General features: G+C 37.3%; 2 protein-coding genes across 11 annotated transcripts; both read right to left on the bottom strand.

Annotated features, from left to right (window-relative positions):
• Positions 1 to 560: 560 nt before the first annotated feature.
• LOC103723038 (glutamate dehydrogenase 1, mitochondrial) lies at positions 561 to 10,311 on the bottom strand. Of its 10 annotated transcripts, none has more exons than XM_039114600.1 (11): positions 10,221 to 10,311; positions 8,047 to 8,117; positions 7,771 to 7,922; positions 6,963 to 7,076; positions 4,528 to 4,749; positions 4,337 to 4,411; positions 3,960 to 4,076; positions 2,609 to 2,859; positions 2,219 to 2,294; positions 2,056 to 2,142; positions 561 to 926 (listed from the first exon to the last, which is right to left on the bottom strand). In XM_039114600.1, exons 3-11 carry the CDS (start codon positions 7,876 to 7,878, stop codon positions 741 to 743), a joined length of 1,236 nt encoding a protein of 411 aa, XP_038970528.1. In that variant the 5' UTR covers positions 7,879 to 7,922; positions 8,047 to 8,117; positions 10,221 to 10,311; the 3' UTR covers positions 561 to 740. The 10 variants fall into 10 exon arrangements, with proteins under 10 accessions (XP_038970528.1, XP_017702136.1, XP_026655755.1 ...); XM_017846647.3 differs by having other exon boundaries at positions 7,771 to 7,900; XM_026799954.2 differs by lacking the exon at positions 10,221 to 10,311 and adding an exon at positions 9,993 to 10,190 and having other exon boundaries at positions 7,771 to 7,924.
• Positions 10,312 to 17,901: 7,590 nt separating this feature from the next.
• On the bottom strand, positions 17,902 to 24,664 carry LOC103723037 (40S ribosomal protein S18-like). Its single transcript, XM_008813825.4, has 4 exons — positions 24,540 to 24,664; positions 24,271 to 24,431; positions 23,598 to 23,786; positions 17,902 to 18,207 (listed from the first exon to the last, which is right to left on the bottom strand). The coding sequence occupies exons 1-4, from the start codon at positions 24,540 to 24,542 to the stop codon at positions 18,102 to 18,104; spliced, it is 459 nt and encodes a 152-aa protein (XP_008812047.1). The 5' UTR covers positions 24,543 to 24,664; the 3' UTR covers positions 17,902 to 18,101.
• Between the last annotated feature and the right edge of the window lie 1,183 nt (positions 24,665 to 25,847).

Raw genomic sequence — 25,847 nt, 5'->3', positions numbered from 1 at the left:
GCTAAAAGAGGCTGGTCCACCCCTTCTGTTTCTCTGCAACACTGGCAAGGAGAATCATAATCATCCATTCCTCTAACAAGTCTGGACACCATCCAAGCAAAAGGTGTCTCCATTCACACTAAGAAATAGAACGGTCTTACCAAAAGTCTTACCGAACGAATTTGTCCTTACCAAAAGTCTCAGGACCAAAATAGAACAGTGATAAATTGATTCAGGGGAGCAGCAAAATGCCCTTGTCTTGCAGATTTAGAGATGATCAGGTCGTCAGCTGTGTTAGGCCAAATTCGTTTGCCTACAGTACCATTATAAGCGACAAGCTTACTAAGAAATCATTTGACAATAGACCTTGGAAACAACTCCGATAACACTTCGAGCTACCATGATCCGTCCAAACTAACTAAATAAGAAATCTTCATGCAAGAAGTGACAGCCCAAGCAACCATCAGACATTAGATATACTTGTGCTGTTCAGTGTTCATGGCCAATATTCTTCCATGTTCACCAAGCAGCAGGCCGTGTTCCCCACTCGAGCCAAAACCTTCTAAACAGCCAGTTTCAAGTAGCATGAAAGTGTAGTAGGAGTCGGGAGCAGGTAACCATATATAGACATATAATTGGTTCGAAATTTCCCATGATATTTCTAGAAAGGATGTGTGAGACATCTTTGTTGTTATAGATTAAACTCAGATAATCAGGAAATTATTATAGTTTGTGGACCAAGAAAGAGCAAAACCTTGCCCTCATGCTCCCCATCCTCGCAGGACAGTCGCTCGGGCAACCCGGTTGACTCCAAGGGTGAAGGCTCCCATGCGAAGGTCGCAGTTGTGGGTCCTGCACATCTCCTTCACATGCTTAAAACCTCTGGTCATGTATGTCTTCAGCTCACAGTTCACCTTCTCTTCATCCCACATGAACCCTTGGATATTCTGTGCAAAGGATTGCATCAATAAATAATAAGAATACAACTATAAATTATAAACTAAGCATTTTGCCATGCAATATATATTGATTAACAGCTTTCTAGTTTCCTTTTCTAGGTTTACTTGCACGGCGGAAAAGACCACTTGACACTGGTCCTCTGGTCCTAAAAAAAGATGAGTGGTGGAAAAGAGAAGCTATGGGCGGTCCCATGATAACCACCTGCATTGTCTCAAGACATTTGAAACATGTCACTGGCCTGTTTTTGGTTGCAGCCTAGAGCTCTTTTTAGTAGCCATAATAATCCTGCTGCTATCATCCTTGGACAGGATGATATTACTCTCCCATTATGGTCACTTTTTATAAAGCACTCTTTTCCTTGAATAACTATTGTGGGCACACAGTGAAGGGTTTAGAGGCTGATTAAGTTACTTTCATACAGCCCATATACCCATCAAGCAGCATAAAGTATGCCACTGATACATATACATGTTACGCTAACAATCACCTTGTGTACATACTCCAACTATAGACCAAAAAAACACAATTTTTTCCCCAAATACTATCCCTCAAACTTGGAGGAACAACATTAACAAATTGTGAGATTTTGCAGACTCAGAATCAAGGTTCGCCGTAGCGGTGCATACTGTCCTATATTGAAAAATATCGTACCCTATTGGTACCAAACCGAGACTCAGTATGGAGGGCATACCAATTCTCGGTACACCAATTGTCATGTTGGGCATGCCATCACTATACTAGCACGGTACTAGTATAAAGTCTAGTACCGAGATTGTGAGGGCATACCAATTCTCGGTACACCAATTGTCATGTTGGGCATGCCATCACTGTACTAGCACGGTACTAGTATAAAGTCTAGTACCGAGATTGTGAACCTTGCTCATAACCTCTATCAAGGTGCAATTTAGTTGACATTGTCAATTTGAGCCTCGATGCCATCAAAAGTTAATGATGGATGGATGGATTCATGGTATAACCAGCATGTCTTCCATGATTCCCATCAATGTTGAAACTGAATTATTGTGATGCAGGATATTACACTGCCTGATTGTTGTCAGTGGAGCACAGCAGAATGTGGAGAATGGCATAGACAGAAAATACAGAAGTAGCACTAACCTGAACCCATTCGAAATAACTCACAGTAACCCCACCCGAGTTTGCAAATATGTCTGGCAGAATAAGAACACCTTTCTTTGATAAGATCTGGATGAAAGAAAAAAAAGAGTTATTCATATCCTTGACCAACATAAAAATTTGAACTTAATAATTAATGATTCACCTCATCAGCCTCAGGATCAGTTGGGTGATTTGCTGCCTCAATAATGAATTTGGCCCTTATGTCATTTGCATTTCCCCTGGAACAACGGCATAAAAAATTGAGCCAAATGATAAAAAGCTCCTTTCTCAGTCAAAACTTTACATGCTCAATTAGAGGAAGAATCAGCATCTATTGTAGCAGTATATAAGGCAATTTCTGAGTGGAGAATTCATATTTTCTTTTTGAGGAAAGAGAATTCATATATTTATAGGAAGCAAAAGAACAATTTTGTTGATTATTCTGGCAATTGGCATATCTGAACATTTTAAGTACTAATCAGCATAATCTATTCTGACAAATAATTTGTTATTGTTACTTAAAAGGACAAAAGCATCATACAAGGAAATGTACCTGTTGATTACACCACCCAGTGCTGCTGGTATCAGAACATCACAGTCCTCCATTAGCAACAAATTTGGATCAAGAGCATCTCCACCACCGAAACCCTTGACCCCATGACTCTCCTTGGAGTGTTTAAGTAGTTTGAGAATGTCGAGACCGTTGCTGTTCTTAACTGCTCCTGTAACATCACTGACGGCAATAACTTTTCCACCAGCTTCACTGATCAGTTGAGCTGCCCAAGAACCCACGTTACCAAAACCCTGCAATTTCGAAAGGAACAAGTTAGTTCATCAATCGTTCCACCTTGAACAAAAATATGTAGGAAGAACGGTATATGTCATTTATCTACTATCACACTTTTTGCAAGACTGCCAGTTCCCTTGTTGGTGGTTTCAAGTAGCTCAGTTAACATGTATCAGCAGCAGAAACTATTTCATGCTAAGATTACAGGAATGTCAAATAAAAAACATTAAACAGGTCTTTGGTCCTAAATAGAGATGATAAAAACTCAGAGAAATGAATTAGAATTATGAGGGGATTTGATATGATATACAGAAAACAGATATTTAACCGTTCATTAATCATGGGTGATTTAGAATTATGGTGGCCTTCACTTTGCCCATGTTGCATTAAATAGATGGCCAACTTTGTCCCACAGTCTATAATCATTTTATTCATATGCAAAAGAAATGAAGAATGTACTTCACTTCCACCAATCCATGTCAAAAGTAAATGGTACCTTACTGACACCATTCAGATGCATAATTGGGGATGATCAGAATTAATTATGTTGGTGGTCTTCTTCACCAATACCCCTGTGGCAATTAATGGATGAGGTTTTTATTAGCATAAGTAGATTGCTGAGTTATCAAAAACTTCTCACTTGGCATATCGTGGACCACATAAAGAAGAATATGGAGTTTGTCTCATGGGACGAAAAACAATTGAGGTTAGTTAATTCAGTGAAAAATATTTCTAAGATTGTTGCTTTGGGAGAGGCTTTTGAATTAGTATATGGACAGCAAACCAGTTATCATCTGTTTATAAAGTATCTCCTTTCATATTCAAAATTCTACATGAACTCTTCTGCGCTTCTGGTAATCATTTCTCTTCATATTTTGTATTCACCAATACAATCAAATTCTTTGGAGTTCATGATCTTTCCAGGTTTTGATCATAATTGTTTACTTTCTAGAAAATGGTCAACATGATTTCTCTTTCCAGTAGTTTACTAATTTTCCTATCTTTACTATGTAGATGACTGCGGTGGCTTTTTTTCATTTTTTTGGTCTTTAACAGGTAAGTGGAAAGACCTTTTTATGACAAATAGAACGAACTAGGTAGCTCAGAGTTTGTTCACCTGTATTACAAAGCGCTGGTCTGAAATGCTTTTCCCATACTCTGCAAGCAGGGCCTGTGCTGCAAATAGGACTCCTTTTCCAGTTGCTGCATCTCTACCAAGAGATCCACCAAGATCCTTCAAGGTAAAAAATAAAAAAAGAAAAAGAAATGAACTAGTCAAACCATTTGAAAACCCAGTGTAATACACTAAGGCTACTATCCAGATATAAATTGGCACCCAGGATGACAATATATAAAGGAGACAGAGAAATCAATTCGTCCACTCTTATTGTTGCCAAAAATGGCAATAGAGTACAACATAATTGCGGTACAAAAATGTTATAGTGGGCCAGTCTCACATAGTGCAGGTAAAATTCCATTACATATTGTACTTACAACAGGTTTTCCGGTCACAACTGCAGGTGAATAACCATGAAACTTTGAGTACTCATCAAGTATCCATGCCATAGTCTGTTACAAATCTCAGAAAGCACTGATTAGACTGCTGATAAATGCAGTATCTGAAAAGGCAAACTCCTATTGTATACAGAACAAAAACCAAACAGAAAAGCCAAAAAAAAAAAAACCTGTGAGTTAGTCCCCATATCAGGAGCTGGAACATCAGTGTGGATGCCAATACAATCATGTAACTTTTGAGTGAACTCCCTGGTAAGTCTCTCAAGCTCAGAAATACTCAGTTCTCCTGGACTACATCCTATTCCACCTTTTGCTCCGCCATATGGAATATTGGCTACCGCTGTCTTCCAAGTCATTAATTGAGCTAAGGCATTGACTTCATCTGGGTCAACCTGCATCATCCACAGATATGAGCATGAGAACTATTTGAGTGGCTTTTAGATGTATTAAATCTATGTAACCATCTGTGTAAGCCCTCTGCCTTTTGTACTTTTTTAGACAGAACAATCATGAAGACTTGTAAAGATGACCATTTGTTCTATAAAAGAAATTAGCATAGCATTTATTTCCAGTAATCAGCTCCATATATACCTTCAATAAGAAAATAGTACATAGGTCAGGGCATAATGTTGCAGTCATCTCTGCTTGTCACATGCCAGCAAAAATTTACATGAAAATTTATGTAGATTTTCATGTTTGGTGACATGAACATAATATGTGGATATGAGGATGTCAGAATACATTTTCCATGAAGTGAGAAAACTTATGTCAAGAAATGAGTAATGTTGTTGAAACCTGCAAGAAAAGAGATAATGTAAGAAAAATAATGTGAAAAACTAATAAATTATGGGTTTGTTGCTAGCTATGCAAGGCTCAGAAGGCCTTGGTAGGAAGTAAGGGTAGAAACAGATTGGAGGATTTATGTCTGGATTGGCTTCCATAACTGAATTTATCTGGATTTTGATGCAAATTTCAGCATCTGACTAGTATCCGTATTTGTATTTGCACCCATCTAAGAAAGGCCAACATAAATATGGTAACATAAATATTTGATTTGTACCAAATCTGTTTATAAACCCTGTTTACTCTCATATGTCCAAAAAGAATAAGTGACAGCATCAACATGTTTTTCACTCTATACAGTGATATATTAACTAGGGTGGATTGCTTCCCTAACAATCAGTTATTTAGCGCAAAAGTGAGCAACATAACAGAGTTATCTGGAACCACTAAAATAAACATGTGATTAAGTAAATGACTAGATGCCAATCATTTGTTTGCCTTACGGGAACAAAAGAAAAGAAAGTTAAAACACGTGTGCTTAATTTAAAACAAAAGTGGAATGATACGCTACTCACAAGGGTTAATTTTTCCTATTTATATCTGCATTTATATCCATATTCTTGATATTTAATTCATATCTGCATCTGTTTATAACAAATGTGAATATAAATCTTAGCATCCAACTTCTATCAGTATCTGCATTCAAATTCACTATATAAAATGATAGAAATGCCACTATGCTTATATTCGATCCATATCTAATCCGTTTTGAGCCCTAGTAGGGAGGCAGATTTGATCTATGAGAGCACAGTTCAAAGGCAGCTACAGCCCGATGGTTGCACCTTGTTCCTATGGGACAAGATCCTGCTTTAGAACCTCAGGTGGTGTTTGACGAGATTGATGGCAGTCCTACCATAATGAGAGAGAGAACGCGGCACGGGGGGGGGGGGGGGGGGGGGTTGACAAGAGAAAGGAAAGAGCAAAAGGAATTTGAAGAAGCTGTAAAATGATTGAGTACAGTTGATATGATGGATGAAATGGCCTTAATTATAAGGGAATGGACAAATTATGTCTTGAAAGCTGATAGGGTAAGGTTTCTCAGTTATATGTAAACGGAGAGAAAAGGTTATGTTACTGTCTTGTCAATAGTAAATATTGCAAGTGACAATAAAATAATGCTACAAAGTTTACAAGCATGTAATAGGAAAAGAATATATTGGAAGCATAATTAATGCAATATCCACTAATACTCAATTGATGAACTTCTTCATTTAAGTAAAATGCATATTATCTTGAATTTGTAAAGTGTTATCATTATTTGGGCTACCCATCATAAGAGTTAAAAAGACAGTCAATGAATTGTTTTATCTCTTCGTGCAACAAATGAAAGAAGCCAGTAATTAATTCGCAAAACAAAGCACGATGAAATATGCCTTGGAACTAAACAGAACAAATCTTGACTACTAAATGCTTGTCAGCTGAGATTACAATGAGGAAATAAGTTTGTCGTATACGAGTTATTTGGAAGAAAGTCCATCCTTTCGGCTTCTTTATTATTATTTCTGAGATAAGTAAATACATGAGAAGTAAAAGCACCTGATCTCAATTTTTCCTGAACAATCAGAATTGTTATTGATATAATGTCAATGACTTCACAAATAACCAAAATTGCATCTAGCGTAACTACTAAAAAATATTTCATTGTGCTGCATGATAATATCCACTGAGACCGTGCAGAAGAAAGGCAGACAAAGAACAGTTTGTCCGATAATAAAGATACTTCAACCGATAAAAAAAGGGAAAAGAATCAAATTTAACCCACCTCATGGTGGTATCTGATTCCACCCTTCATTGGGCCTCTGGCATTATCATGTTGCACCCTAAATCCCACAAAAGATGCCATAGTGCCATCATCTTTTGGGATCGTGCATTCAACCTGCAATTAAAATTCAGATGCTATTACAGTTGTATTACTGTCTTGCATATTGAACACAACAGTAACAGAATTGCATATCAACAAAGCAACCCCTGTAGTGGAAGGGTACAGACCGACTGGCCTGATTAATTACTGAAAAATCAATCAAGAAGCCAATTAATAAACTTTTCGGACACTAAATTTGGTCCATCAAATAGTCTGGTTCAAAGATTGCAAGGAAAAACAAAATAGAAGTTTATCAAATAGGATTACAAAAGTCATTTTACAAAAATAAAAAGTAAATATAAAAAGGAAAATCTTAACAACCATCTTCATGGGATGTTGAAACTGATCCAGTGTACACCAGTATGTTAAATGATGTGGAAGAAAAAGCATTCCAAATTACGAACATTTTGAACATGAACAATTCTCAAAATGCTATAAAACCCATTATTTCAGAAATCTCCTCAGTATTCCTTTTTTTTTCTTTGAGGGGGAAAAAGTCAGCAACCATTCGGTCTTAGCTTGGTAAATCTGGTCAGGTCCTAAATCAAAACAACAAAAACGGACATATACATATATATATATATATATATATATATATATATATATATATATATAAAATTCAGAAGCAGGATCTTCAAAAGAATCAAGAAACCATAGTCAAAGAAATTACAATAAAAAACAAAAAGAACAAAGGTTTTAAGCACCTTGCCTTGATTTCTCGGAACGGGATGAGCAAACTCTTTTCGAGCTTAGAATCCAAACCCAGCAGCTTAGCAGCCTGCTTGAAATTCCTACTAGTTGCAGCCAAAGCATTCATTGTGTCTCAAGAACTCGTTCCTCTGAAACACGAAAAGGAGGAGACTCCGAAACACGGAAACCAGAGATTATTAGAACACCAGAGCCCAACGGAGGTAAATAAAGCCCAAGGAGATAAGCCTGTCTTTTAACAGGGTGGTCCAAAGGTAAACTTTAATTGCGTCCTCACCGGAACCACAGCAGGCAAGGCCACCTGGAAGCTGGAATTCCCGCTTATGTTAATGACTCACCCTGCACCGCCTAAGTGAAGAAAGGAAATGAAAAAAAAGACAGATTCAGTTTCAGGCACAATTTGCATGCACAAGACTATTGTTAAATGCCACCACCTGTTGATCTCGGAAAGGTACGTACAACAGATAATAGAGACTCATCATGGAAGGCCTACTAATAATTTATATAGAACAAAAGGAAACACTCTCAGGCTATAAAGAGGAGATAAGATTAAAACTTACTTAATTTTTTGCATGTTTATTGCTATTAATTAAATTGCAAAAAATAGGGCTGGCTGCATGTATCTAATTTTTTCCAGGGACAGGAAAACCTATTTATTATCATCAACTAAATTAGATAAATCATCTAATCTGATAGGATAGTGCCACATCAGTCCACATGCACCTACAGATGGGTCTAAATCTAATAAGAACATGTGAAAAACATGTCATGACTCCTGAAGCATAAAATATGATTTATTTTGTCACGCTTATTTGAGAAATCCTTCAAAAGTAAATGAGAAATCCTTGAACCATTTTCATGGAAGACTATCCCGAACGGATCTCCAATCCACCACCTTCATAGTTTTGTTTTGCAAAGTTGAGCTTTTAGGCTTATAATGTTCCTATTTGGAATATATTACTTAAATAAATTTTATTTAAAGAAAGATATTCTAATGATGTATCAAGAGAAAACTTGAAATTAAGTACCTCTCTGATAATTTATTTCAAGGTCCTTGTCTGCTTCCAACCTTTATCTCACAGGGTCATTCTGATTATTTTTCTTTCTTTTCAATTTCTTAAAATGCATTTGCACATGCCCCTATATTTATTGCAATATATAAATCACCTCAAAAAGGCAATATATTCTGCAATTGCTCCCTATCTCCCTGGGAAAGGGTTGAATCATACTTCAACTAAAGAATTATCCTTCTTTAGCCAGTCTTTATTTGTCTCAGTCTGTCAAATTGAAGTTAAGACCTCCACCACATAAAACATGACTACAATGAAGACCTCATCCATATGAACCTCCCCCTCTCTTCCTTTCTATACTTGGGCCACTTCAAGCCTACCTCAGATAAATGCTAAATTTATGACATGGACTCTAACATCACATTTGCAGGAAATGGCTCCTTTCTACCAGCCAACACTTGGGATGAGCCCTTGGTAAATAGAAAAGCACAGCATGATACCCTGGATGCCATCGCCATAAAATCCAAGAAGCAATGCAATTCTTCATTTACTTTGACCAATTTTTTTACTTTTTTTTTTAAGAAAAAAAACTATTTGCTGGACTCCAAACTTATGATTTTACACATAAACCCTGCAACATGGCAGGTATGGATGGTATCTCATAAGCAGGGCTGACACGACTCTCCTATGTACGAATGCCCATGCACGTGTTATGCACCCCGCGCACAATGCGCCGATCCACACGTCTAGCAAGGCCAAAGCCAAAGCCATGTGAATCACAACATCCTGCTCCCATACATGTAAAAGGCGTACATCTTATGTTTCAAGTAACAACAACAACAATAACAACAAGAAAAATCCATTTTTGTCATGCCTAATTTCATCTCTCATCTAAAGGAAACCTTACGTTTAGATTTCTGATTTGATTTCACCCATCCCACCTATACCTGGATACCCCGACAGAAAGAAATCTTTCCCTAAATAAAAGAAGAAAGAAGAAGAAGTTGGAAATCAAAATCAAAGAGAAATCAAAATCAAAGAAAAGAAACCTCTGACACCTTCAGCGAAATCGATCCACCCGGAGATAGTGTTTAACGAAGAAAGGGGTATACATATAGAAAGATAGAATGAGGACGAAAGAGAGGAGGAAGCCATTCCGAATCCGAGAGAAAAGGCGAATAATGAGTGGGCAGACGCGGATAAGAAAGACGACCTCCGAATCCACGATGGATGGATCGATTCCAACTGGGCCGCGCACCATTTGCTCCCCACCAAGGTGAGGTGGTCTCCACTTTCTTTTCCGTCGGGCCGCCATGACGGGCGAGGAGGAAAGCACCCTCCGAGATAGGTGGATGGGAAAGTGGGTAACCGAAACTAGGGTTAGGGTTTCCTTTTGCCACAGGAATAGTAGCCAACTTTTTAGACAGTCGAAAAAGGGCACCTTGCTAATCCGTGAAGTAACGGAGTTCCCCGGCAAACGACCCCGGCGGGTAGAAGTAGCGAGCGGACAAGAGCATACTATCTATAGCATCATGTACACCTATTAATATAATAAACTAATATATTATTCCAATACAATTGTATAATATTATTTTTTAAGACAAGAATATTATAATGTCTATATTTATATTTAAAACGTTAATATTATCATACGAAATATCCCTATATAAGAATCCTATTTATATTATATTCTTCAAATATCATTATGATAGAAGGATATATTATATATAATATATAATATATATTAAGATTAATATTATATTGAAAAATATTAATATTATCGTATAAAATATACTATAACAGCTCAAAGTAGTTTTGCCGTTTTCAAAAAAAATTAAATTATTATTCCAATGCTACAAATTTTGACAACTAAACAACATCGAATATACGCACATGGCGTATCTTTCTTTATTCCTATGTTTCTCTTTGCCCCTCGACCATCCAAATTTTAAACATAGAATCTCTGCCTCTTAAAGTAGAGCTAGGGGTATAAGTGGATTGGATAACACTCATCCATATTCATATTTGTATTTGAATTTATCTAAATAGATATATAAATTTAAGCATCCATCTAATATCTGTATGCGTACCCTATACCCTAGATATAGATATAGATAATGACTACCTAATATACATCAAATATTTGATTCTACTTGTAATTCTCTTTAATCTTATATAATAGTCATAAATTTTAAAAGAAATAACGGACTATATTAATATGTTTTTCATTAATTAGTGATATCTTTGATAAGCGGTCACAAACTTTCACCATCCAAATTATTTCTATATTAATATCCATATACTTTCACCATCTGATATGCATTCATATCCATTTACAAGAAAACTAGATATAAATTCTATTTGATTAATATGTATATATGATTGATTTTTGCATAATTAAAACAAATACACATGAATATAATAGCATCCAATCCGTATCTGATCTATTTTTAGCCTTGAGTATAGAGGTGTTGTCGTTGAGGCAACCCCCGGTTCACATAGTTGACAAAGACGCATTTGAAGCTCGTTTTAAGTTTACAATTTATTTTAACGCTCAACTGCTAAACAAGCCAAAATTAAAAGCTCAAAATTAGTAAAAGCTCAAGCTTTATCCCTGCCGAAGTTATATTTATTAGAGAAAAAGAAAATCAAACCCGTACACTTATAGTCAAGCTCTCCTTCAGCTCATCAAATATTCTTCCATATCTAACAAGACAAGATTATATAACTTAAAGCTTGACTAGGCTCAACTTGTTTCTAGCTCCAATCCAAATAAAAAAATTTGTATGAAAGTGGTTAATTACTTACTTGCAGTGAATTACTATACAAACACAAATTTAAAAATCTATTGTTCTACTAAATTGCACACTATATGAACCAAATGAGTTAGAGGGAAATTTTGTGAAAAAAAAGTAGAGGAAAAAATAAGTGAAATCCAAATCCTCAACAAGTAATATCCCTATTTAGCCAATCATTCCATTTGGTTTAGGTAACTAGTAAATAAGCAACCTCAAGCTTAGACATGTATTGGGTACTACCTAACTTCCTTGTAGCCATTGCAAAAGCACATCATTATTTATGGCATAGGCATGCTAGATTATTCCAAAACTTTGATATTTTGAAGGACATTGATGTGGTCCAACAAGGCATCACGCAGTAGGATAATATAAATAGAATGGAACAATATCGCACTTTTTCAATAAATCATTATGACTACATAGATTGCATGCATATAAAATAGATGCATATCTGCAAAGATGGTAAAATAATACAGACAATATATGAAGAAGAAGAGCACAGGTATCTGTAAGAATTGGACAGAGTACCCACATTTGGTAAGCCCTCCAACAATTACCTAGAAGTCACTTCTTTGTCTTAATCTCTCTCTTGTTCCTTCTCTCCCTACCTCTTTTATCTAGGAAGCACACTACATTTACCAGCACTTCTCTTGGACACTCTCCAACCATGGCATTCACCTATTGTAGTGTCTGTTATTTCTACTCCACCTTCCACCCCCTCTCCTATGTATGATAAGAGGGGCCGCTGCCACCCTAGGGTAGCAATTTTAGGATACTTGTGCCGCCAGCCTGGTTTCTAGGAATGTCGTGGCCCATTAGGATGGAATCCTAGTGCTAGTGGCCAACCAACGATAAACCCTTGGAGTTGGTCACCACCTAGAAAACCCTAATTCTAGCTGACCATCCCTAGGGTTTGTAGAGCCAGTCAACCACCCAAGGTTAGCCCTAGGAGTCAGCTATTCCAGTAAACTATGATACATGGATAAGTTTCAGTCTTGGTTCAAAATATGAGCTCAATTGGATTATTACGTCAACCTACATGAACCAATCTCTAGATCTTGTTCTCCTGCTCAAAAGGAATTAAGCTCAAGATTGGTGAGACTCAAGAGGGATCATAGAAGGTCAAGATTGATAGACAAGTGTGGGAATCCAAGATCAACTTGGATATCTAATCTACCATAGGTTATCTTACTGAATAGGTGCGTTACATTCATAACGAAGCAAGGTTGGACCAAACTTCCTATATGTAAAGATATCTAAGCACTCCAAGCCCTAGCAGACAGAGAAGTCCTCCTTTATGCATAGCAATTATTTTGGTATTAGTCCCTCCACTTTTCTTTACCTTCCATTGTCCATTGGAAAAAGTCATTGCACCATCAAACCCATGCCAACCAATCTAATAGCCCGTCAAAACCTTGAATTACATTTAGACATTATAAAAATCTAATGCATGCTAAAAGCAGCTTTGAATATCATTTTATTATATCTAAAATAAATAATAATTATACATGACTCGCTTGGTACCATGACTCACTTCTCTAATGTGTCCTTGTTCTGATATGAATAAACTGTTATACATGGATTCGTTGTTGGAACAATTCTTATTCTCACTTGTGACAGGGAACAATAAATTTCTATCAAAGTCAAAGTCGAAGGTATCATTGTCGGTACAAGGATTTGGCCATATACTTAGCTGTTGACCATTCAGCATAAAACATACGGACTATACTAGTACAGAGACAACTACTCTTATTACTATGAGAAAATAGTCATTGTGATCTGGTATCAGACACCATACATAATGGCAGATATATCAGTGCGACGACCAACCTTACCTTTTTAGTTGCGAACCAATTTTAGATATCCAAAATGATCCAATTATTCTTGTAAAAATTACTCTCAGTCCACTTAGTCATTCTACAGAGGTGATACTTATAGCCTCTTTTTATGCTCTGAGGCCAACAACATGCGACATGACTCAATTTTGTTTGTGACTGTGTGTACATATAAAGAAGAGAGGGCCATGATCTCTCAACTTCTGTTATATGAAATATGCAAGTAATTTTCAAAGTGAATACATACACTTGATTTCTTGTAAAGAAATGACCATATTCATGGGACGACTGGCTAGCAGGAAACAGTACATGGGATAGACAAGGGACAACGATGTCCCACCTTTTTATTAATTTGGTCCCGGAGCAATGTCCCACTTGTAACGGACATGTCTCAAAACTCCTCGGTGGCAAGTGGAGGGAGAAGATGGGTCTTGGAATTGTTCTCGCCCCAAGTGCTTGGGACAAGTGGCCTTGCTTGTTGCCAACTCCTGCACCACCATTAGCCATTAGGCCGAAGAGGGCGAAAGAGAATTCCACCTCGCATCACTTTGCATATGCTGCTACCCCTGCTGATTAACAGTAGCCTGTTTGTGGTCCCATGAATGCCCTTCTTTACGTTGCTATGGAAGAAGGCATCACAATGCACCTGTTCTGATCTCATCACACCAAAGCAACATGCATGTCTGGCATCAAAAGTTCTTTAACAGTTATTGATGTTAAATCTGGATGAGCAGAACTTTGGAAAAATTTAGTGTCAGTAATATAGCTGATAGCATTACCCCAATGGGTGATGTTTGTACTCAGTCCCCTACAATAATACCAAATTGAATCAGAAAGACAAATAATATACTTCTAAATTAATAATATACTATACATGAAGTAAACTACATACTCAAGCATGAGCAACTTCAAATTTCTTCTTTGTACATTTTGAGTTTTGAATATGAGTATTCTCTAAAAGACCAATAGCAACCAATTTTCCAATAACATCAGCAAAACATAGAGAAAAATAGTATTCATAAGTAAAACCAAATAATTAATAGCTAAAAAGATTACAAGACCAGTTATTTTTTGTACCACTGAGATAGATATGATTATTGACTCATTCGCTAATTCATCATAATTTATAAAGTAGAATTTGTGCGGAGGTGGAGATATCCTATATTCTGGTATCTTTTTCAATTTTGCGGTCAACAAGAAAATAATCTTCTTAGCATTCTTTATTGGGTGATACATTCCATTGGTGTGTGCAACTTTCAAATTAGTAATGAAATATATCTACCCTTCTTCAATAAGCATACAAATTTTTTGCACAATGTTTTTCGTGATTACAGCATGCATGTGATTATCCTATCAAATCAACATATCCAAAAATATGGTATTAATAATTATCACACCCAAATTTTAAGAATATAAAAAATGAAAAAAAAATCTGAAATTAGAAAGCAGAAAGGTACCTCTTCATTAATAAATGACATATCCAAACTTATAAGCTCATTATTGTTCTTTATATTAATTGAATCCTACATTCTGTCAATTCTAACTTCGATATTCTAGTCATCTACTTCACCTGTTAATTCATTTAGTAAATTGCACTGCATCTTTGAGTTGATTAAGAACTTATAATTAATATGCATTAAAGTGTAACAAAAAACAATTAGACTAATCACAAAATCGAAATAAAAAAAATTGACATGTAATATAAAGAATAGAGCATAAAATATCAACCCGTATAAGGTAATTTCTTTTATGTTTGATTGTAATTTACTACGAATCTCATACATTAATGGTAGCAGGCAGATTAAAAAAAAACTCTTTAGATAATATTCCTCATGGAACAATAATCATTAGAATACTCACCATTATCAATCAACACTTTTATCACTCTACACAATGCAACATATAGCTGTTTGTAACTCAATACAGGTCTTGGCAAACATATCCTAACTTGCTTTAGTGATTGACCTTGACTCTTATTAATAGTCATAGAGAAACACACAGCAAGAGGAAACTGTCTATATTTTAATATGAAAGGTCATTTGGATTCAGTTAGAGATAGGACCACTCTTGGAATAAACACATGATCACTAACTAATATTACTTCCACTGATAATTTCAGCTTCCATAACTTTAGAAGACAATCTTGTAATTACCAATCTATTACCATTACAAAGGCTAGGCACTTTGATTCAAATTCTCAATAATATTACAGGAATTTCTACCTTTAACTTCAGCTCATGATTTCAAAATCCAGAAAATTTCAGAGTATGAAGAAACTCCGTAGGATACAAAAGATCTTATTCTGCACAATTAGATGATGTTTTGCAAATTAAATTTGCATTAGGTAAACTTCCTCTGCAGATATTGAAGAAGCTATCCTCTCGTTTATTGCAACAATAATTTTATTAGTGGGTGCAAATATAGCCCTCTCTTTCAATATTCTCTGTCCAGCAATTTTGAACTTGAATCAGAACAAATACTATAGATTATATCATTACTTGCATCATTTTGTGGTACGACAGACCAAATCTGGTGGAAATTCAACCAAATACTCTCCATCTCCTTCACCAACATCATCATTTCCAAATTTTAGCATCCAGCCACTGAATTAAAAAATATCTCAAGTACTCGTGATAGAAGCTTCACCGTTCATCAATTTCATATTAGTTTGTAGTTTAAATATATGACAATGATCCCGCAGATATGATCTATTAATAGAAGCTTGAACAATATGTTCTCTTTGACTCTTAGAAACAACAAGCAAATTTTGTCTAAAATCTCCGCCAAGAAGGACTACCTTTCCTCCAAAAGGTTTATAAGCATTCTTAGGATCTACATGGTGCAATATGTCCCTTAAACTTCTCCTCCATAGCTTCGAAACAGTACTTATGAGCCATTGAGGTTTCATCCCAAATAATAATACTTGCATTTACCATTAACTCTGTAGCATGACTACTGTATTTAATCTCACAAACTGAACTCACTAAAAGCTATAGGAATACAAAATCTTGAATGTGCAGTCCTCCCACCAAGTAGCAGTAAAGCAGCGATACCAGGAGATAAAACAGCTGACGTAATTTTTCTCTAGTTCCAACTACAGCTAGACTAATCCTATAAAGGTAGGTTTTTCCAATGCCACCATATCCATAAATAAAAAACAAACCACCACTATTAGCTGAAATTGCCCCCAAGACAGTTTCGTAGCTAGTCCCTGGGATTCGATTTCCTTGAGTAGAAACTGTTCGTGTCAGCAAGAGGAACAAATCCTTTATCTCAAGAAGTTCTTGCCACCCTGAAAGTTGCTAGGTTTTAAGAGGTCTCTTTGCAAATAATCATAAAGGGAATATCGAGTGGTATGTTTTCACTTGAGCTCCCTCTCTCTTAATGATTCATGAGTCTGGAATTAAATGCTATGGTTGAATTGTATCTGTAACATATGCAGTTAAATAATTAAGAAAATAATAATTTGGAATGTATATGTTTGTGTGCATGTTTGTATGTATATGTACACACATATATGCATATACGTATATATTGAATTAGATTGCTTGAGGACTAACAATTCATGTTTTCAAGTTTTAGGACCATACAAAACATTGGAATAAAAGTGTGTCAGGCAGCCAATCCAATCACAGGCTCAAGTGGGTCCCTTCAAAGCTGGGCCGGAAAGAAGCTGGCCACCGGTAATCATAGCAGAGTGGACAAATTTCCTTGGAGCCCCAAATGAGAGTACCCAGAGACGAGGGGGTGGCTCAGAGACCACCCTCTATTTTGTTTTTTTTTGGGCAGGGGTAGCTCAGAGACAATCCCAAGCTATGTTTTTGTATCAAGTGGAAAAGGAGGAATCATTTTTGTATCAAGTGGAAAAGGAGGAATCAATAATAAAGGAGTTGGAATGGCAACATCCATCCAAGTTAATTTTAACACAACCTATATGGGGGATATCCAGCGAAAAGAAGTCAAGTGGTGGAAGAGAGTACCTGACAAGAAGCTATGAAGTTGATCATTCCACGAGCTGACTTCTAAATGTCCCGGAGTAAATAAGAGAGTATACTGGCGGAGAGATAAAACAGGGGATGGATGGATGGTGAAGCAGCTCGGCCATCACTTGCAGGCAAAGCCTTCATTACGATTCCAATTCCTGTTTCCTTCAATGAACAAATCTACAGTTGGATTAATTACAGTTCGCATCTCAGAGTGACATGGTGCCGAACCAAGAAGCAGTAACATTAATAAGCTTGCCTTCCCTGAAGCTAAAGAATAAACTTCCCAGCAGCAGATACTCATGATCCAAATACCAAGATCTCCCTGTCGCTTCGCACAAGGCGACAACACGGGAATGATGTTCCACATCCAAAACAATATAACAGGAAGTGACAGAAACATATAAAAAAGAAGTCATCACAAACGATACCCAAATGTTCCACATCCAAAAGATCACAGACCAAAACAAAAGTTGACCAACTCACACCTCGTCCAGAAAAAAAAGTTCATCAAATTGTCATCATCACCGCAAGCACACTGATAATATTTTATTTATCAAAACTGTTATCTAAGAATATATCTAAAATATATCCATAAGTAGTTCACATCCAAGTAAAATGAGAGAAAAAAAAACACTACCAGACATCAAGGTTCAAAATTAAAACAATAAGAACATGTCTAAAAAGCAGATATAGAAGGCTATGCTCATCGCTTCTTTGACACACCAACAGTCTTTCCCCTTCTGCCAGTAGTCTTTGTGTGCTGACCACGGACACGAAGACCCCAATAGTGCCTCAAACCACGGTGGTTCCTGCAGCAGAAAAAATTGTGCATAAACATCTTGTACACAGGCATGAATTCTTGAAAAGAACTCGATTCTTTTTTTTTAAATTTCTTTTAAGTCGACTGGTTCAAGTAGAGTCTCATAAATGCATCCTATGAGATGAAAGCAATAACTAAAGACGACCAAATATCAAACAATGATTGAATGACCATTGACTTCTTCAGTTCATTTTACTACAACAATTTGAGATACAAAAGTCTCTTAGCTTCCAGTGAGAGATCAAAGACTTCAACAGAAACAAGAAGCGGGGGTGCAAACGTATCCTATTTCTGAATATCAGATGCCCTGCAGTACCTAGCCGATGGCTGATTACATGCCTATGATATTGCTTCCACATTGATGTGCCAACAGAGTCCGTGAAAACAGAAAACAACGATGCTCACAAGTGCTCCTATCATTTGCAATTCAAAGTTCAGAAAGTACTCAACGAAACTCAGAGAAGGGTCAACTCTTCGAGGGTAGCAAGACCAACCAACTCAGCTGCCTAGCTTGTCCAGAAATATACACAGGTTGAGCGTCAGCGGGATCAAATACAGCTCTACATGTCAATACTATTGACATATATTTGGTAATAGCCACTTCAACATCATACTACCACTCTGTCCACCACCGGCCACCACATGATATCATTCCCTCAAATGTTCTCATTCCACACCTTAGAACCCCTGACCTCCTTGGCAATTTACTTAGGAGCTTTAACAACAGGCCTTGCCATCAAGAACAAATTGAGTCCAGACTACTTAACATACTCAGTCCTCTGTTGATAATGCACCTACTAACAGTTGTAAGAATAAAATACTGTATATACATGCGTACATACATATATATGCATATATATGTATATATATTATTTTGTAATAGCAAACATTACTTTTGTTTTACCTTGGCCAATTGCAGCAAAGACATGTTTGGATAGTTATATCTTACAAAATACCTTAATTCCATGAGTCAAGAACTTCTCGTAGATGTTACTTGCTTCCATAGTATTGTGGCAAACTCTCACTTCTGAGCCATGCATTTCACTCATCCAACTCTAAAGTCCACACCAGATTGTATATTTCTACATGGCATCACAAGGGCAACAAACACCAGATTTCATATTTCTAGGTAGCAACATGAGGGGATACCACCACTAGATAATCCATCTGGTCTAGTAACCTCCTTGTGCAGTCAACAATGAATGACAACAAGGAAGATTCCACCACAACTTTTTGCCCACTAATTTAGCCAAAACAGCCTTCCACACGTGATATATTGTTAAACCCCACTTAGCAACAACAAAAAAACCAAAACCAAAAAAAAGAAAAGAAAAATCAGTTGATTCTATCATTCCAATAATATATAGGCACGCATTTCCTCTCTCTCTCTGGAAAATTCCTAAAGGGAAGTTAAACAAATGGCTCAAACTGTTAATCTTATAATTGTTTCCAATAAAACAGAAAAACCTCTGAATCTGGAACACCCTGCTCACCAAACATATGCAAAATATCACTTCTAACTTGGGTTTTTTTCTGGTCCACACTAAATGGCCAAGCCCACACAATGGATTAGACGTAACATGTCAACCCATGACATCGTTAGCATATACACGAGAGAGAGAGAGAGAGAGACCAAAATCAGCAAGGGAAAAAGAAACCATGATTTTAAATTTCACACGGAAACAAAATGATCTAGCTGGAAGTTAGGTAAAAATCAACCCCTGTTCAAATGAAAATAATCAGATCAAAAGAAAGCATCGGAGCAACTTTGCAGTGTATATTAGTGGCTGGTCTCATTTTTTTGGCCATTTTCTCTTTTTTTCCTTCCTTTTAAGTCAAGAGAGAGGAAGTTTGCTAAAGAGAGTTATATCATTTCATGAAAAAATTTCTCAAGTCTTAAATTTGATCTTGCAATTTTCAAGTAGGATCTTCAAGCATTTGAGTGTTGATTTCCAATAATTTTGGGGAAAATCTCATTCATTGTTAATAATATGACTAAAATTGAAATACAAATTTCTATTAAAATAAGAAAATTGGAAAAATCACATCACTGTTAATAATATGACTAAAATTGAAATACAGATTTCTACTAAAATAAGAAAATAAAAATTTCACTATTTCATGATTTTCGTTAGTATTTTATGCAGGCTGCAGGTTCTGTGCATCCAGCATATTTCAAGCAAAACCATGTTGAGCTCTAAATGGTGGCTAATGTTTATTAGCACGTTATAGTTCTATAAATTTCAACATTCTTCTAATTTTTAGAGATCAACCATGTGTCTTCATCATATTCTCATACAGTCTTCAATCAAATATTAATTCATTGAAAAATTGTTAAAAATCACATCCGATGTTATCTGGCTTAGAAAACTGACTACCACACAGGAAGAAAGCAAGCAAGATTAGCACAAAAAATGGAGAATATTGCGTTAAATATCAGAAAAGGTGACATGAGCCCACATGGATGAAATCTGTGAGGAAAAATAGAAACGATTGCACTATTACTAGAGGTATTCTTAATGGTAAACTAGAAACCCATACTAGATAATGACTTAATTATCAAGATGACCAATACAAATCCCATAACCAAGTTTCCAAACCCTGACAAGACCAATATCATGTTACTACCTTACTGCATAGGCAATTGTTCTCTCTTCCAATTAATTACATTCGAATGCAACTTCAGGGATTCCTCATAATCAAGAACATTTAAAACATCACGAACGAAGCAAGAAACATTTTATATCAATGTCAACTTGTAACTCAACTATGTTGGGAGATTTTATGAATACTTGTAGGATTTGCTTGGATGTGCCATCAAATCAAGATGATTTGTAAAAGAAATTATTTTTCTTGTAAATAACAAAGTTTTTAAATTGTATTTAGGAGTATCCAAGAGACTTATTATCTCTTAAAATTTGAATTAAAAACTTCTACAATATTATATTTCAAATGCTTCACATCATTAGTTTCTACAGGTTCAGGTCAAGGTTCTTTCTAATAATTAAATTTATGAATATTTCAGAAAGACATGTATGTGATTTAGGAGAAACTGTAGACATATACCTAGAATAACTAAGATTAAGAATAGATTAGTCTGCAAAAGGCTTTTTTTTAAACCAAAAGAAAAAGAGAAAGAACTCACAGATCCATCATCAATTAACCCCTCAACCAAAATCCAGGCCAAAACCGTAAAGTGAATATTTCCTTATTACAAAAGTAAGATAGACATTCTTAAGAAAAAAGGGATCCATGACAAAGGTAACATCACAGACTAATGTACAACAATAACCAACAATCTTACTGCATAGGCAATTGTAGTCTCTTAATTAATTACATTCACATGCAACTTCCAGGATTCCTCATACTTGAGAACAATTAAAACATAATGAACAAAGCAAGAAACATTTTATATCAACAATGTCAATTTGCAACTCAACTATGTTGGGAGATTTTGTGAATACTTGTAGGATTTGCTTTGATGTACCATGGTTGGCGGAACCATCATGAACCATTTGGCTCGAGGCATTCTGAGCCGTACCAGGGGCGCACCAGGATGATTCCATTATCGAAACCAAGACCCCGTTGCCGGAGGCGGAGAAGGAAAAGGAAGAAAAGAGAGCGGAGGGAGAAGAAGGAAGAGAGAGGCCAGCCGGGGAGTCTCCGCATGGATAAGGCAGAGGGCGAGGAGAAGCAGAGGCGGGGCTCCGCCTTCGGTCTCCTATTTCGTTCGAAACAGAGGCCCGGGGCCCATTTTATTTTTGCGGATTTTAAGTTGAAGTAAATGAAATAGGTAATGGGTTTGCCAACTTCAATTTTAAATCGGCAAAAATAAAAGGAGCCCCCTCTGGGCCCCTGCTTCGAACGAAACAAGAGACCGAAGGCGGAGCCCCGCCTCCGCATCTCCCTAGTCTCTACCTCCACGCGGAGGCTCCCCGGCCTCTGCAGGAGGCGGATCCCTGGCCTCCGCCGGCCAGCCTCGGTCGGCCTCTCTCTTCCTCTCCCTCCCACCCCCGCTCTCTTTTTCTCTTTTCTTCTCTCATGTTCTCCCTCTCTCCTGCCTTTGCATCTCCCTAGTCTCTACCTCCACGCGGAGGCTCCCCGGCCTCTGCCGGCTAGGCGGAGGAGGCGGATCTTCGGCCTCCGCCGGCCAGCCTCGGTTAGCCTCTCTCTTCCTCTCCCTCCCTCCCCCGCTCTCTTTCTCTCTTTTCTTCTCTCATGTTCTCCCTCTCTCCCGCCTCCATTGTGTTGGTACTAGGCCGACAAGGCATGGCGCGGGGCCGTACCGACCCATGACTCCGGGCAACCGGTACGGAGCCTAGAACTGGCACAGCAAATGTTAGGATGTATCATAAAATCAAGATGACTCGTAAAAAATTCATTTTCTTGTAAAGAACAAAGTTTTTTTTAAGATATATTTAGAAGTATCCATGAGACTTAAATATCTTTATAATGTTGAATTTAAAACTTCTATACTGTTATATTTCAAATGTTTAGCATTATTACTTTCTACAGTTTCATGTCAAGGTTCTTCCTAATAATTAAATTTATGAAGATTTCAGAAAGACAGGTAAGCGATTTCGGAGAAACTATAGACATAGACCTAGGGTAACAAAGATTAAGTATAGATTAGTCTGCAACAAGCTTTTCTTTATTAATGAAAAGAAAGCAAGAAAAGAACTCACAGATGCACCATCAATCAACTCCTCAACCAAAATCAAGGCCAAAACCTTGAAATGAATGTTTCCCTTATCACAAAAGTTAAATATGTATTTTTAAGAAAAAAGGGATCCATAATGAAGGTAACATCACATACCGATGAACAACAACAACCACCAACTTACGTTTTTTTTTTTTTTTGTGATAAACCAACAACATAAGTTTATTGGGCTACCTTATACCAACAAGAAAAACGAGAGATGATACCTATGCAAGTATATATGTAAAAAGGAACGTTACCAGAATTTATTCGTGCGTGATTAGATAAATTTCAAGCACAGATCTGGGACTGCTAAGTGAACAAAAAGGTCTCAATGGGGATCAAATAACAGCTAACAGCTAAAGATTCAAACAACACATACTGAAAAACATGCAAGGAGAAATAATACATGAAATGGAAGAAACAGAACAAACACTATATAAAGAGTGCCTGCAAGCCACAACTTCTGAGACGAGAATGCAACACCTGAACTTAAATTTTTCACACCTAACCAATTCCAAAAAATCCAACCATTTCTCAAGACTTGTTGCCAAAGCATAGAAACAGATACCACAGAAGCTACATATATTATAAGGATTTATAACATCAACGTGCCCAGAAACTGAAAAATGAATTATAAGCAACAGCAACACATAAAATAAGTTGTCTGACTTATAAACCTTATCTTTTTCAGTCGCTCCAAATCATCCCTCAGCTTCATGTCCAAAGCATTGGAGACAACCTGCGAGTACCGACCATCCTTGTAGTCCTTCTTCCTGTTCAAGAACCAATCTGGGATCTTGAACTGGCGAGGGTTCGCAACAACCGTCATGAGGTTCTCAAGCTCAGCCGCTGAGAGCTCCCCAGCCCTACAAAAAACAGAACAACAAGAAGAAAATTACAACGCATATGTGTAAAATAAATACAAAAGAACAAAAGGTAAACCAGGATTCGGTAACGTAGCTGCATTCAGGATATTGCTTGTCAAGAAAGAAGCGGGAAAAAAAGAACATTTTTCTTACAGAAAATTACAAAACCGGGGTCCCCAAATAAGCACCCAAGACAACCAAAAAAGATTAAAGCAAGAACTTCGGGAATAAAAGAAGAATCAATAACGTATACGAAACATCAGGGAGCCAGAAAAGTATTTCGATAAAGCAGATGAGGAGGAAAAATACTGCAATCTGACCAAGAGACAGATTTCCATTTCCAAAACATGACAGCAATAGCATTTTCATTGAAAAAGAAAAAGGAAAAAGAAAGAAAAAAAAAGAAGCCGACGGATCGGTTGGACTTCAACCAAACCCTACAGATATCGTAAGATCACGCGCTGAGAAGAAGAGAGATGTTTACCTCTTGTTCATGTCGACGTCGGCCTTCTTGCAGACGATGTTGGCGAATCGGCGGCCGATACCCTTGATGGAGGTGAGGGCGATCGTGATCTTGTGTTTTCCATCCACGTTCGTGTTCAGAACACGAAGGATGTGCTGGAAATCCTCGTTCGCAATCAGCGACTGCGCCAAAAGACAAGAAACAAACGATCAATCGACCCAAAATCGATCCAAAGAATCTCGAGACATTGGAGGAACTATGATGATCTCTTCGGGACAAGAAAGACCGACCATGGCGACGGCTACGGCGATGGCGACGGCGACGGCGACGGCGCGGGCGGCGGCGAGGGTTTCCTTTCAATTTCTCTCTCTCTCTCTCCCTCTCTCTCTCTCACCACGCGCGCGGGCCGGTGTATAAACCCTAGCGCGGTGTAGGATTCTGCGTTTGGACGGCTGAGATTCCTCTGATGGTTTAGGGCGTGGTGAAGCGAACGGTTTTACTGGGGAGCCCACTTTATGGCTGAAAGTTTTCTTGGGCCGGGGCAGCCCATAACGGCATGAGCCAACTTTCCCTTGCCAGAGTACATCTGGCAATCTACTTTCTAAGCGATAAATGAAGTGTGACATATTATTATTCTACAAACTAAGTGTGAAATACATTTTCTTGCACAAACTGAGGCAAAGCAAAGAAAAAGGAGGAGAATTTTGTTTTGAACCAAAAGGAGCTATGTCGCCACCAAGATGGTAGTACGGTTGGAACGGAGCTAAGATTCTATCGGAGTGGCCCAGGTTCAAAACGTGCGGACGTCGATTAAATGTGGAGATCGGATGCCCCCGTCGGGTCTGTCCGGTGGAGTCGCCATCTGGTCTACCGGTACTGAGGTAGCGCTGGGGTGACATACTCATACGTAGGGCAACCTACGGATCGGAGAGAGTGTGAGTAAGGATGGTCATCCCGTCTACCCGCATCGAACATTTTCTAGTGAAAAAGAGGTCCAGTGAGGACTGCTAAGCGGGCGGAGTTTTCACCTCCCCCTTTTATTTTTTAAAAAAAATAAAGGAGCTATGTCATATGAAGGAAGAAAGCATGCATGATTGGACATTATCATTTATTCTAAAAGGAAAGTGGAAAAGACGGGGGCTTCTCAAACTCTCTTGTGCAAGCTGCAAACTTTTCAATAATATCAGTGGATTTACTGTTGATAGCATGATATTCTCCATGCGGCTAATTGCTTTTCCGATTCATCTTATGAAAGCTTTGGTTCTTCTGAAAGTTCCTCAACCATCTGAAAACTGATGACTCAAATCTTTTTCCAAAGTATGAATTTCTCCATGAACTTCATTACATCTTGAAGAAGTTGCTTTCTTGGTTTCCAACGATAAATTAATCTACACATGCCATATGAGAATAGAGTTCTTCTCTTGCCTCTTTCTACAGGGGCCTACGCTACTAAGTCCAGAAGGCTTCCATCTCCTTTTTTTTTTTTGTTTCTTTTTTAACTTATTTCAGCTAATCCAAAGACATCCTCCAATTGTTTCTTCAAGTCAGAAACATTAATAACAACGGAAGATAAGACATGATAGAAGTTAATAGTATCA

Source organism: Phoenix dactylifera, chromosome 16, assembly GCF_009389715.1.
Source record: "Phoenix dactylifera cultivar Barhee BC4 chromosome 16, palm_55x_up_171113_PBpolish2nd_filt_p, whole genome shotgun sequence".
Classification (NCBI taxonomy): Eukaryota; Viridiplantae; Streptophyta; class Magnoliopsida; order Arecales; family Arecaceae; genus Phoenix; species Phoenix dactylifera.
This window is presented reverse-complemented; position numbering and strand designations above follow the sequence as displayed.

Coding starts and splice junctions, on each gene's coding strand:
- LOC103723037 (XM_008813825.4), bottom strand. Junction 23,787..24,270: donor GACGTCGACATGAACAAGAG/GTAAACATCTCT, acceptor TGTTTTTTGTAG/GGCTGGGGAGCTCTCAGCGG. Junction 18,208..23,597: donor GAGCGACTGAAAAAGATAAG/GTTTATAAGTCA, acceptor TTTCTGCTGCAG/GAACCACCGTGGTTTGAGGC.
- LOC103723038 (XM_039114600.1), bottom strand. CDS start 7,878: ATGAATGCTTTGGCTGCAACTAGTAGGAATTTCAAGCAGGCTGCTAAG. Junction 4,750..6,962: donor GAATCAGATACCACCATGAG/GTGGGTTAAATT, acceptor TGGATGATGCAG/GTTGACCCAGATGAAGTCAA. Junction 2,860..3,959: donor ACCAGCGCTTTGTAATACAG/GTGAACAAACTC, acceptor TCGAAATTGCAG/GGTTTTGGTAACGTGGGTTC.